The 13,514-nt window shown below is 34.3% G+C and overlaps 1 protein-coding gene across 1 annotated transcript in view; it reads right to left on the bottom strand.

Moving 5' to 3' along the window:
• Positions 1 to 13,514, bottom strand: part of LOC149796717 (CD109 antigen-like) — a 60,051-nt gene that overhangs the window by 14,506 nt on the left and 32,031 nt on the right. Inside the window, exons 20-28 of the mRNA XM_089960264.1 lie at positions 11,144 to 11,261; positions 10,589 to 10,702; positions 10,028 to 10,141; positions 9,146 to 9,274; positions 8,315 to 8,453; positions 7,586 to 7,762; positions 6,551 to 6,789; positions 2,744 to 2,818; positions 457 to 661 (exon numbers count right to left, since the gene is read on the bottom strand). Of these exons, the coding sequence (XP_089816390.1) occupies positions 457 to 661; positions 2,744 to 2,818; positions 6,551 to 6,789; positions 7,586 to 7,762; positions 8,315 to 8,453; positions 9,146 to 9,274; positions 10,028 to 10,141; positions 10,589 to 10,702; positions 11,144 to 11,261 (1,310 nt within the window). The remainder of the gene's footprint in view (positions 1 to 456; positions 662 to 2,743; positions 2,819 to 6,550; positions 6,790 to 7,585; positions 7,763 to 8,314; positions 8,454 to 9,145; positions 9,275 to 10,027; positions 10,142 to 10,588; positions 10,703 to 11,143; positions 11,262 to 13,514) is intronic.

The following is a 13,514-nucleotide window of genomic DNA, read 5'->3' as shown; positions in this document are numbered from 1 at the left end:
TATATATATATCAAGGTAAATATTATCAATATGTATACACTTCTAAATATCACAGCAGCATATCAAGAACTTCATTCAATAAACAAACGTCACTTACATTAAGCTAAACCAATTGTTAAAATGTTGTTGGAAAAGAGAGAGAGAGAGAGAGAGAGAGAGAGAGAGAGAGAGAGAGAGAGGAAAGAGAGAGAGATTAACATTTTCCAGGTGTGTTTATATTGTACATTATTTTTGTATCACTTTTATAGCATTTTAATATAGCTCTGAAAGAAACAAAAGCAAAAGGAAACATAGAACTGGAAAATACAAAACAAACAAATCAAATACGAAAAAGAGGAAAGCAAAGTAACACAGAAGATAAAAACACATAGAACACTAATTGATTTAATGTAAGTCTTTACTTTCCGTCTTTATTCAGTGCTTTGATATGATGAAATTAAAAGGTATTATTCATACTTTCGAAGATCGCAGTTTCATAAAGCTGATACATAACGTCTGTAGATCTTCTACTGCCAGCTAAAGTCAAGGCGTAGCCTGCGAGCGCAAGTTCAAATGGTTTGTTTTTATACATTTGGCTCAAATCAGCAACATCAGAGCCTTCCAGGAAAGAGATTGTTTTGTTCACTACGTCGTTAAATTGTTGTCTATTGGAGGATGTAAACTGCAAATGAAACTCCATTAGTACAGAAATATCACACACCTGGTCATATGATATTAAATTAACATTTATTTTCTTGTATCACTTGCTGATGCGAACTGCATGTAGTACACATGTATACTATATGCACAAGGTTTATAGAACCGAAATAAAATGTTTTAATTTAATCTGTGTAGCAAGCTATACTAACAGACTGATTGCTGTTATAATATGAACGATGTCTTGAATACGAAGGGCTGTCAAAATGTTCTCCGGCCTTCTCACTCTCTCAAGGCTAGTCAAACACACGTTATCTAGGGAAACGTTCATTACATGTTTTTATATTCTCGTTTTATCTTGGAAATTGTATTGTGGAAGACTGGATATTTAGATTATTACGAGCTGAATGTAATTTTTAAATGGATTTGGATCTTTGAGCTGCTCTAGACGACAGACGAGAAATTATTTTATGTATATTTTGGCACATATCAAGAAACATATCCATTAGAGGTAATTTAAAATAAATGATTCTAATTCTCCCCTACCATAACCACGCACGTAGTGGAGTTGAAATATTTATGATGCGAATTCATTAAGAGCAGTTACTCGCAGACATGTTCAATAAAACATTTTACAGTTCCCCCATTTCCTTGTATATATCTTCGAGTTATTATCCAGAGGTTAAAAGTCTTTGTTTAAAATGTGTGGGTGTCTTCATGCCACTTTGAATAAAAGTAGAAATCAGATGGGATATAAATTATCTGGAAAGAGTATGCACATTCCTCATATCACAAATAATTTGACAAAGAACGTATGCAACGTTGATATTGTTGATTCTCCAAATTCAAAACACGTTATAACAGTAAACGAAGAGCATAAGACGCGGATATGCTTATTTCATGCAAATCAAGAATTGTTTTGTATTTTTTCTTAGTACATCAATATTATTTACGTTACACTAGATGAGTTTCCAATGTTTCCTACTGAACACACGAATCACAATGCTGTATAAATATACGTATAGAATTTATAAAGCGCTTTTTCACTGATTACTTTTACAAATATATGATATTCGTCCCAAGCGAATTTATTGGTTTGCTTTATCGCAGTAATTTTAATACGACTAGCACTACCACTATTCTGTTTCGTCTTGTTCTTGTTGTGTTTCCTCTTGTTTTTCGTCTTGTTGTTGTTTCTGTTGTTGTAGTTGTTGTTGTTGTTCTTCTTCTTTATCTTCTTCTTCTTCTTCTTCTTATTATTATTATTAAAGTTTCACAGTACAAATGATTCGAAGAATAAAACAACTGGCTGATAATATATAACTGAATGCCACAGTTGTCGAGTTAATTAGTTTTAACTCAATTTAATTCTTTATTTTCACAATCGTACATGAATTTACATTGCATCACTGTAACATCAGGTATGTGTCATCGTATTTGTTGGTTTATTAATAGTATGTCCGACTATAGGTGAGTTAGGGAATGACATATTTTGTAGTACATCCGTCGGATGAAAACTGTTTATTGTTTAATTAAAATATTAAGTAATTGTCGCACAGATGACAACTTAGATTTTACGACAATACAACAATGCAATCATATGCACGGAATCCATGCAGTAGATCTAATATTTTTAGCAAGATTTTTTATGACAGCCATTAGTATTGAATTCCCTTAGTCCTAGTCGCCAGGCGAAGAGCCTTTTATTGTTCTAATATTTTTGATAATATGACTTCGTACGCTATAGTTACGTTCAAAAAATCAGCAAAGCCTCGTGCTCACAATTTAGTTCTACCTAGCTCAGTTTCTAATGGCCGACAATTGATCCGCAAAGGTATAAACAACGTTATGTCATCAATCATTGTTTATATTGGAGTGATAAATAGAAAGGAAAAAAAAAATAGTTTTGATGAGAGTAAAATCGCTTAATGGTTTCTGAATAGCTCGCGCTTTTGGTTCAATCCAATGAACTGCTCTTAGAATTTGCTGGGATCTCTGGATCAAACCTACTTTACAACTTACCCAACATGCTGAACATTGTACTACAAATGTTAGGAAGTGGGTACATTTTCTTGAAGATATGGACCAAAATTCGATATCTATTTACCTTGAAATTCTTGGCTTCCAATAAAGCAATGACAGAATATGCTGCAAGGCTAATATTACCAGCCGACGAGCCTCCCTCAAAAAGACAAAATAATAGACGTTATCCATCGCACATATTATATAATAGGTGACGTAAATATTATAACATATCAAAAAGTGAAAGTAGTATGGTCAGTATATACAGATTTATGAGCAAAACGAAATCCAAAAGGCGTCACAAAGATGAAATATCTTTGTACAGTCAAAACGATGAAGATTTACAAAAACAAGGCATACACATTCACTGAAATAAACCTACAAGAAGTTAGGTTACTGTAGTTTCATAAACTTTGTATTGCCTATATTCAATGCGGTTACCTGTTTATGGCTACATAATAATCCATTGAATTATAGGTACACTTTTAATACATCATACCAGATAGAAGAATATGCAAACATTGCTTTGATGATACTATAAGGTATTTGGTACAATATTATAAAATATTACTAAGTATAATAACAGCTATATTCAATGTGCTTTCAGAAAAAGCAGCATTTCCAAAGGACATACTTGATTATTTTTTTTTTGGTTGTCATACAGACGGCAAGTTATAAAACCATATAAAATATGTTTCATCGCAAATCCAGGCCTCCCAGATGGTACCTTTAGCTAAAGGGAGATAAATGTTGTATGCCGACCCTTTTGGCGGTCGGGCAGTTATATCTCCTTACGTTTAAGACTTGGTGAAACAGTGTATGAATATCGAAGTTACTACTGCAGCGGAGGGCACGCTCTCTGTGGATGTAACTGCTGGGAGGATGGGAGGGTGTATGTGTGTTATGATTGGATAAATATTTTCGAAGAAACATATTTTTACAAGGAAATTTGTTTTCTTCTTCGAATACTTTACTCAATCATAATACCTCAGGTGATCAGGAATGATGTGGAGGGAGGTACATCCTCTTACCCCGGAGATACCATTTCCGGTCCCCCAAGGCATTGATACATCTTTTAGGTAACCCGGCTGGAGAAGGCTAAATCTGTCGAGGCGCGGCTTCAAAGGGGAACTCCCCTCCAATCTAGCGGAAGTTGTAAAGATGCGTTTTAAGAAGCTGTCCATCGATCTGGAAGGGAGATCTCTTGAGCTGCAGGTATAATTCCTACCAGATCTAATCGGTCTATCTGGGATGCGAGATATCGGAGATTAAAGCTAGAGAATGTGGACTCCGATCTCCGTCCCACAACCTGACTGATGTCGGTTAGCAAACAGTTCTGGTTAGATGCAAGGCTGGCGGCAACTGCTCAATCCTCTTGAGCCGAGGTGAATGAACGTTCTATGAGCTGTGGTTATTTCGCTAAATCCTGAGCAAATAACCCTCTTACTCCACGAGGTGATATTGTTTCAATCGATAACACCGTCCTTTTAAGAGAAGAAGAAAAGTCTTGATATCCCTCAATGCAACGGATCCGTTCGTATTAACGAATCACCTGAAAACAAGGACTGGGTCTTGTAGGTGGCCTTTAGTTGATGTGTCCAGATGTGACAGAGAATTCGTGACATCAGTTTAGCTACCCCTGGAAGAGACATGGTTCTCTGCGATGAAAGAGGATGCCGTCATGAATAAGACTAACTCTACTTGCCGGAAATGGAATGTAAATCGGGTCTGATTATAGGGCATGTACTTCGCGAATTCTGCTTGCGGTTGCTAATGTCATGAGGAAGCAGGTCTTGTATGAAACTGAGCGCCAGAGATACCATTGAAAATGGTTAGAATGTATCTATCAAGCCAGGTTAACTCCCAAGATAGGTTCCGTTTAGGACCAAGGGTTAACATTTTTGGCCGTGTATTAACAAAGGTGATGAGAAGGTTGGATTAGGCCTGGGTTTGTCCGATATCCTCTCACCAATGATGACGAAAGTTGTCGGTGATTGTAGGGCGTTAACCTCGGACCGTACTCTGCGTTAACTTGCTCTGTTCCAAGAGTCATGGAGGGAATTAGATGTCTGCTGTATCGATGCTTGAAGATGTAAGATACGTTCGTTGCGCATCACTAGGTGAAAGTGTGACATTCACTTCATGTTTTTTTGGAGTGGAGGGCCGTCCAGCCTGAGCAGTTCTCTCCATGACTGGTTGCGAAAATGTTGACGTTTGAGGGCCTGTTTGAGATGGTCTATGGTCATGTTATGAACATATATATATATATATATATATATATATATATATATATATATATATATATATATATATATATATATCAATGGATGTATACAATGTACAAAGAATGGCGTTTAAAATTTTCATGACTCTCATATTTAGTTAAATCTGTTATTTATAGATGTTGCGTGTGTTATGAATATATAATTTAAATTATGTGATTGACCTTCGTCCGTGATTTAAAGTAGAGTTTAAGCCTACTTGACTATTGTCATGACTTAGAGCTGTGTCTACCTAACTTTTGTCATTTATCTACCTAACTATTTTAATCTGTTGTAATGATATTTACCTCCATTTAAGAAAAAATGTCTTACATTGTTTATGAATAAGTGAAATGGTTTCCTTTTGAAATGATTAGTTTTCGAGAAAGATCATTTTGTAGGCCAGGTGACTGTTTTAATATAAATTGGTTTAGTAAACAATTATTCATTTCTTTTTCAAGTTCAATCAGTGAAATCATTTACTGTTGTGGTAAGATATAATCTGAGCAGAATCATGTATTTAAACTGTTAATTGGAAATAGAAAGCACTCATTGAATTTCTGTACTATAGCGCTACTTACGATTATTGTGAATTCGTCCAAAGACATTCTGGATGATTTCATTGCGATAATCAAATCTGTTCTTATTGCAACATATTTCAGAATATTGGTACATCAGCATATTCTAGACTATTGATAGATCGAAACATTGAAAACTTACTTAAGACATTTAAGATTTTTGAATTTCATTCAGACCAATCTATATTTTGGGACTTTTGATGTAATTAATTTGCCTGCTGAATTTGCAAATTTATTCTTGGTAAATATTGTTACTACTATGTGGTCTTCAGTTATGTAACAGAAACAATTAAAACCGAAAACATTGAGAAAAAATTTACAAATCAATGACTTCCTTTGGACACAAAGAGACAATTTAAGATAAACATACAGTGTTGTAAATTACATCCCAAACAATCCTAACATTTCTACCAGAAATTCAGAATCATAGAATTAGCTAAATAAATTCCAATAATCTTGACTTTTTCGCTGTGTCAGAGTGATACAATCCATAATGTCTATGAATAAGTGTACTAAAACATTCCAAAGTAGTATTTTTCTCCAAAACATCAATTAACACTCTGTACTTCCAACGTATAGTTTAAATAAATAATTCCTTTCAAATTATAAATGAACACAACTTTAAACTCTGATCATAGGTTTCGAGAGACCGATATTAAGGCAGGAATGAAGATTTTGATTATAGAATCAATACATAGATAATACATTCACTTGACATAAGACACAATATAATACTCCAGGGAAGGTCCAGGTCTTGAACTATAACAATAGCAAACATCCCCCAAGAACATGACATATTCGACATGATTGTTTGATTGACAGATCATTAAAACTAATATTTAAACTTATTATAAACTTCATATTAATATCTTGTCATAGATAGATTCATTATTATCCACCATCAAAATAAAATGCCAGGTAACTGGAAAACACTATATGGGCCTTCTAGTGATAGTAAACCTTAGAACGTAAAATATCGTACACTTCTGACCAAATACTTACATTATTCCGGATAGAAATCCTAATAGTTTCTGATAATGTATTTAACAATACCTGCATTTCCGTATGGATTACTCTTCCAGGTTCATTAAAAGTCCCGTCCTGATTTGCCTGTCTAAGCAACCAGTCCAGTGACCTGGCAATTAGCACTGGGTCTATGAAAATCAACGGGCTAGCTTGAACGAAGGATTTGATAACAAAAGCGGTCAGCCATGTACTGCCAGAACTGTCACTGTTTCCGAACGCGCTAAATGATCCATCCCATCTTTGATAAATTAGTTCCCTCTGGTAGCCTGAGTTATTTAAAGAGAAAAAGAGACGAATGCAATAACATGGTGTAATCAATGGAAATTGTACAGCTAGTCATTAAGGTTTCAGGAGATTTATAACTTCCAACCATTGACATTCAAGGTCCATGTTATTAAATGCAATGTCCTCCAGTTCCAACATTATATTAAATAGAAGTTATATCTCATGCTTTGAAATATGTATATGCTCTCAAGTGTTTCAAACCAATTCTAAACATCCGGGCGAGATTATAAAATAAATCACACACTTTATTTAAATATTACATGTTCGACGTATGCTGTGTTCACTTCGTTTTCATTAAAATGTCCTTGTTCGTGGAAATTCAGGAGGGCACGTATGTCCTGATTTATATACCGTAACTAAATGGCCAGTGTTCTAATTTATTTGAATAGGACCTTCTCAACAGTGAATTAGTAATATGGTCACTATCTGTCTATCTATCTATCTATCTATCTATCTATCTATCTATCTATCTATCTGTCTGTCTGTCTGTCTGTTTATCGGTCTATCGATCTATCGATCTCTATATTCAAAAACACTTGAGTGAACAATCAATAATCTTTAATATTGATGATAATCAGGTCTTCGTTGTTAATTCTCTCCATGATATATAATAAACATCTGAGACGTGTAAGAATGTTTGCCTTGTCATGCCAAAGAGCATTTTGAGTTGATATTTGTCATATGACAGACATTTCCAAAAGATAATCTTGCTATCGGTGCAGACATTTTTATAAATTGCGTTCCGCTGCACACATTATATTCGTTCAGCTTGATTACCTTTCATCATTATATCCTTGGCCTTGACCTCCATATCGGGCCTAAGGCCATTGATTGCTTTCAGATATACTGAGACGAAGACGTTTGGAGCGAAGTTTATCATGTTCTGTTCTCCGCAACCATAAGACATTTGAAGCAGGTTCTCTAAGCCTTGTATGGTAGGTCCCATAAAATCACCTTCGTTAAAAGAAAAAGGTAAAGTCATACCAGCTGAAAACTCTAATAACAATAGGCAAAATTGAGATGTTTTTTTTTTTAAATACAAAGTTAAAAAACCTATTCGCTATTGATTCTAACAAATGAATGGCATTCTCTATGAATGAGAACTTTATATCATGAACTATTCTGATCCAGCACCTAATGCCTGTTGACTGTATGTAGTTCTCTGCATACTATTTTGAAATTCTCAGAACTAAATATCTCAGTGGAAAAATATCATATTTAGGTAAAGATATTCTAACTGAATCATACTAGTATGTTTAATATACTTACACTCGCTTTAACGTATCCATGATAATGCAAGGAATTACAGAAGAGTTTAAATATATTCCTTTTATCCTCACACTGACGAAACGGTTCTGATGGAGACCTGACAAATATGAATTTAGTCTATGTCGCGTGTGATACAAATATATATATCGGTTGTTGTAGTGGTGGAATATCCCTTAAATGTGAGTGTGTGTTGCTTGCCCCCCCCCCCCCCCCCAACATAAAAATAAACATCATTACCGGTAACAGATATTCGTATTCTAGCCGAGCCTTCGACAACCTTTTCTGCGTATGTGATGTTGATATGTTTTTCAAAATTGTTGACACCTGAAAGATCGACCAAAGTAGCTACGTTGTAGCTCTGAGGATCTCCTTCGGGCTGCAATGCGGGGAAATAATATATCATACCAAGCTTGTTATCATTAATTAAATGTGAATTGAGTGGTTAGAATATAATTATTGGAAAATTAATATTTTAAATATGTACATCAGTGGTAATATAATAAGTTTGAAACAATTAGTCGTTTAAAGTAGACGAAGATGATAACCAAGACAGAATGTTATCATTACAATGAAAGTATTTATTATTATGGCCAATGTTAGTTGCGGATAAGGATATTGAACAAACCTTTGTTTCTCAATGCTGGAAGTCAAAATGAACTGAACTGTCATAATTTATACTTTTAGAAAATGTTTGTACAACTCTACGTCCACTACCACCACCATTACTAATATTACTACCATCGACCACTACTAACTGCAAACATTATTTAACCCGTGGTATACGGCTGTTTGTTTAAAATGTATGACAATAAAAAAAATTGTGCTCAAATCTGCATACATCATCGAATAGAGAATGTAAGGTATGGTGAAAAGGTAATACATCTTTCAATCCATTGTTGTATTTGTGAGCATACGGGTAGGTTAGAACTTTGGCTTAGAAGCCTAAAACTAGTTTCATGGGCTTTTGAGTTTTAACGTTTTTTTTGTAAAGAAAAATGTTAATTATCAACCCCAATCATTCCTACTACATAAGTCAATCTAAATAATATATTAAATATAATACAAAACCTCGACGAGGAGTTTCTTGAGGACCACATCTCTGGCATACGGTGAAGACGCCTTGATCAGAACATCTACCAATCCAAGTTCCGTCGGCAGGATGGGGAAGTACACTGCAACAGCATCATCGGGCTTAACCTACATTAGTTCACCACACATTTTATTTAGTCTGGGAATCGATAGCAGGTATCAATCATTAATATTAGTAATTATTAATTTAAGCAGCGACATATACGTTTAAGTACACAATATGATTTAATATCATGAAACGTAGTATATTCCGTGCATATCTGTTCACGTTTGTTTCATCAGATGTAATCAATAGAAAAACATTTAATTGCACAGTTTACTTTTGATTGTCAATGATTCAGTGAAGAATGACTGACAAAGTCGAAAGTCATAGATGCTTGATGGAGTATGCATATCAACTGGCCAATCTTTACTGTCATGAGAATGTGACTGGGTGGGACATGATGCTACATTTGTACGCAATGATGCCTCAGTGTGAGACATCAGTAAAAACAGCCACACAGCAGACATCGTAGCGATCAGATTGAAAAATTGTTAGAGCTACGTTAAAAATTCAAATCTCAAACCCACACATCTACGGGTTATTTCCGTTTTGTGTCCGACTTCTCAGATTACAATAAAATAAAATGGCTCCTATATGTGACTAAACCGTTCAATATCTATGAACTTTAAGTGGAAATTTACTACAATTGTCAATATGTAAAAATTATGTCTCTATCCGTCATTGAACACAGACATGCAACAACTTTAAACTTTAAACTTATATATAAAATATATTTGAAATGTCCAGTAATACAGTTAGTACACAGGAAGTACCGCGTATTTTATATATAACACACATAAATAAAAAATCTGTATTACTATAATATCCCTTCTCACTGATATCCGCTTGTACAACAGTGGATCGCCTTCCCGATCTTTGTTATTCACAATTATTTGCTGGAAACTCCTTGATTGTCTTAGCTCAACTTTGACCTTTCATAACACATGTAAAAATAAAGAAACCACATACATAATTAATAAAAAAATAACCCAGATAGAAAGCAATGTAACATTTATTAAACTTTAAGAAACAACACTTATCAATCGAATAGCATATTTACTGAAATTCTATACGAAATTCTAAACAATGTACCTTGTTTCAGTGAGTATATTATCTGCATGCCTTTTTATAAGATTTATGCTAGGAAAGCATTTCTCATTTGCTAAAGTAACCTTATGTCCGTACGTCATATTTATTTACGGAAGGTAAGACCCACAATGGATGAAACTCAGAAAGAATTCTATATCATTTGTTCAGTTAGTATATAACGTGTCACTTTTGATCACACACACACACACACACACACACACACACACACACACACACACACACACATTCAATGCATTTTAGACCTACTTGCTGAATACCACATCACTCACCTTCAGTTTCTCTTTATGATAGTTGAATATGTTTGCCTGAATAATGACTTGTTCTCCACGAATCACAGAGTAGGGCATTTGCAGATTGATGAAGAATTTTAAAAATACCACCAACTGTAATATATAAGTACTACGCTGACATCATGACATTTCAGGACATACGGAACTGATCTGTTAGAACGGACATTTACCATTAGTGACACAAAACTGATTATGAAATACACACAAGTTATTATCTGGACATATTTTAATATTCATGAATCAACCAAATAACACATAGCATAGGATGAAAAACTTATTGTAATGTAGACAAAACAGATTTATGTTTAACGTAAACACACGTATCATTATTGAGTCACTATTATATTCGTCACCCTGTGCAATAAATCAATCATCATTTCAAGAAAAGACACATCATTCTCCTCTTCAGATGACTAAGTTAAAAATGAAATTAGCAAAGCTAATGTATCAAGTTATCTGCATCAAAAATGATTATAATAAAAAATTAGACATACAGTTTTTGATTAACTTTAAACAAGTAGAGACAAGACATACATCAGCAGTAGATGGTGCAATGCCGAGACCAGTCTCATTGTTGACTGCAAAAGCACTAGCTATCCACGTGGTTATACTGTCTGGACAGGTTGCATTAAAAACAGCGGTACCATCAGAACTACATGAAGAAAAATATAAACACTATAGCCACTAGGCTAGTATGTACACTGCATCAGTGATATATAAAGAGATGTATACATTTTCATTAAATGAAACGAGGCTTGCAGAGTTTCCTTTTAATGAAAAATTTATACGACGAGTGGTATCTCATTGATACAGTGTGCATACTATACATATATTTTATTTATATCACATACAAATACAAATATTTGCCCTTTGAATGGAGTTTAGATTTACTACAGGCAACTGTATATTGACCGAGTGAATTAACTCCTCATATCTCTGCCGAGTGTGTCGCTACAAAATGTAGTTCTCTTCCTTTTGTGGTTGTTCACAATAACCTTTGCATATTGATAACTTGATTGTTTTTTCTTCTTCTTCTGAGTTTCTATTTTTCTGTATATTGATTAAATCAATATAAAACACACTTATGATTTAAACATAAAATACACGGTTAGCTAATCCATTAACACGAACGCTCAGACATTCGATTACCGTGGCATGGAAATTAAAGTGAAATAGAAACTAAGCAAAATGACGAACCAAAACCAACACGAGGAAATTAAAATATCTAAGTCATTATTCTGCTTTAATAACAGTACTACCGATCATAAAACTCTCTCTCTCTCTCTCTCTCTCTCTCTCTCTCTCTCTCTCTCTCATCCTTTGGTCAGTTTTACTTAATTTTTACCATCATGCATATGTCCAGAGACAACGCGGGACGACACAAGCGAAAATCCTCTACGCTCGTCTTTTCATAGAGTTTCGCCAATATCTTTCTACGATGGTCGATCGATCGATCGGTCTAGAGAGACAGGGTGGCCTTTGGAAATATTCATATTTAATTAACAATTTTTTGGAACATTGTAATAGGTTTAAGAAACAGCAACAACAACAACAAAACATTAAATACATCACATAATGTGTACTGAATAACCGAGAAATGTACCGTATAATGTCGACTGGGTTTCTTACTTTGTATCATTGATTTTATAAACACTGTAGATAAATCACAAGGAAAGTGCACACATACCGTTACGAGGAACCATATTATTTTAGGTTACTTGGTGTAAGTTCAGTTTCAAGGTTTTAATCTAACTCAAATTATTTTCTCTTACTGCGTATTTTTTATCCGTGATACATGATAGGAGATGGGGTACATAAAGCAGAAAGGATTACGATAGAATTGTGTACCATATTAAATTCAGTTAAAAAACTGGGATTATTAACACTTTTTATCGTTATTTTCATACGTCACTAATGATTAATGTATGGAAATTCATCATTGATCTAGGATCAACAGCACGCAGATGCCTGAATGTTTATCTGCGCGTATTATTGGGCGGATCACAATTTGATATACCAGTATTATTAGTATATCAATTAGCTATATGCCATCTCTTTAAATGTCATGTTATATATATATATATATATATATATATATATATATATATATATATATATATATATATATATATATATATATATATATATATATATATATATATATATATATATATATATGTCATTCTAATACACAATACTCTCGGAGAGAGAGAGAGATCCGGGAGAATCGTGTATTTAAACGACAGAGAAGTCCACACATAAGAGTTAAATAGTGGAGGAAAAATGGAACAGTTTGTGTTGTTGACATAATACTATAAGTTTGTATGAGTTATACCAATTTAGTCTCATATGCTTAATAACGTCTGTATCGTACAGGGAAATCAATTTTTTTTTAGCAAAATCTGTTTCTTCGAGTATGCTTACGGTAACTTACCCAACCATAATACATTATTGGGCACTAGTACTGCCAAGCAACTCCAGCCCTCCCAGATACTACTTTTAGCTAAAGGGAGCTAAACATTGTCGACGTTGATGGCAGTCGGGCACAATGATGAACATCACTCAAGCGACCCAAAGGGTAGTATGCATGAGCAGGTCGTGACTTAGCGTGTATAGAAAGCTTACTTGTACTTGTCCGAGCAGATAGGAATGAGTAGACACAAGGGTCGCTATTACACACACAAACCGCACATAAAAAGGACCTGCGGCACCGTTATAAATCTTTACAAAGTAGGTGCGACAATGTCCAATATAAGCTACTCGGTCCATTTTGCCAGTACCTGGCCTAAATACTGGCAAGCCAATATTATAGGCCATAACTGGTAAAATATTGTCTCTCGGTTAGTTAGTTGTGTTGGAGAGTGCGTGTGTTTTTGTGATTTGGATTTTTAACGTAGCTTTAAAA

The sequence above is a fragment of the Sinohyriopsis cumingii genome, chromosome 6, assembly GCF_028554795.1.
Source record: "Sinohyriopsis cumingii isolate HCF-2022 chromosome 6, ASM2855479v2, whole genome shotgun sequence".
In the NCBI taxonomy this organism is placed as follows: Eukaryota; Metazoa; Mollusca; class Bivalvia; order Unionida; family Unionidae; genus Sinohyriopsis; species Sinohyriopsis cumingii.
The sequence above is the reverse complement of the archived record's forward strand: the minus strand, read 5'-3'. Positions and strand labels throughout refer to the sequence as shown.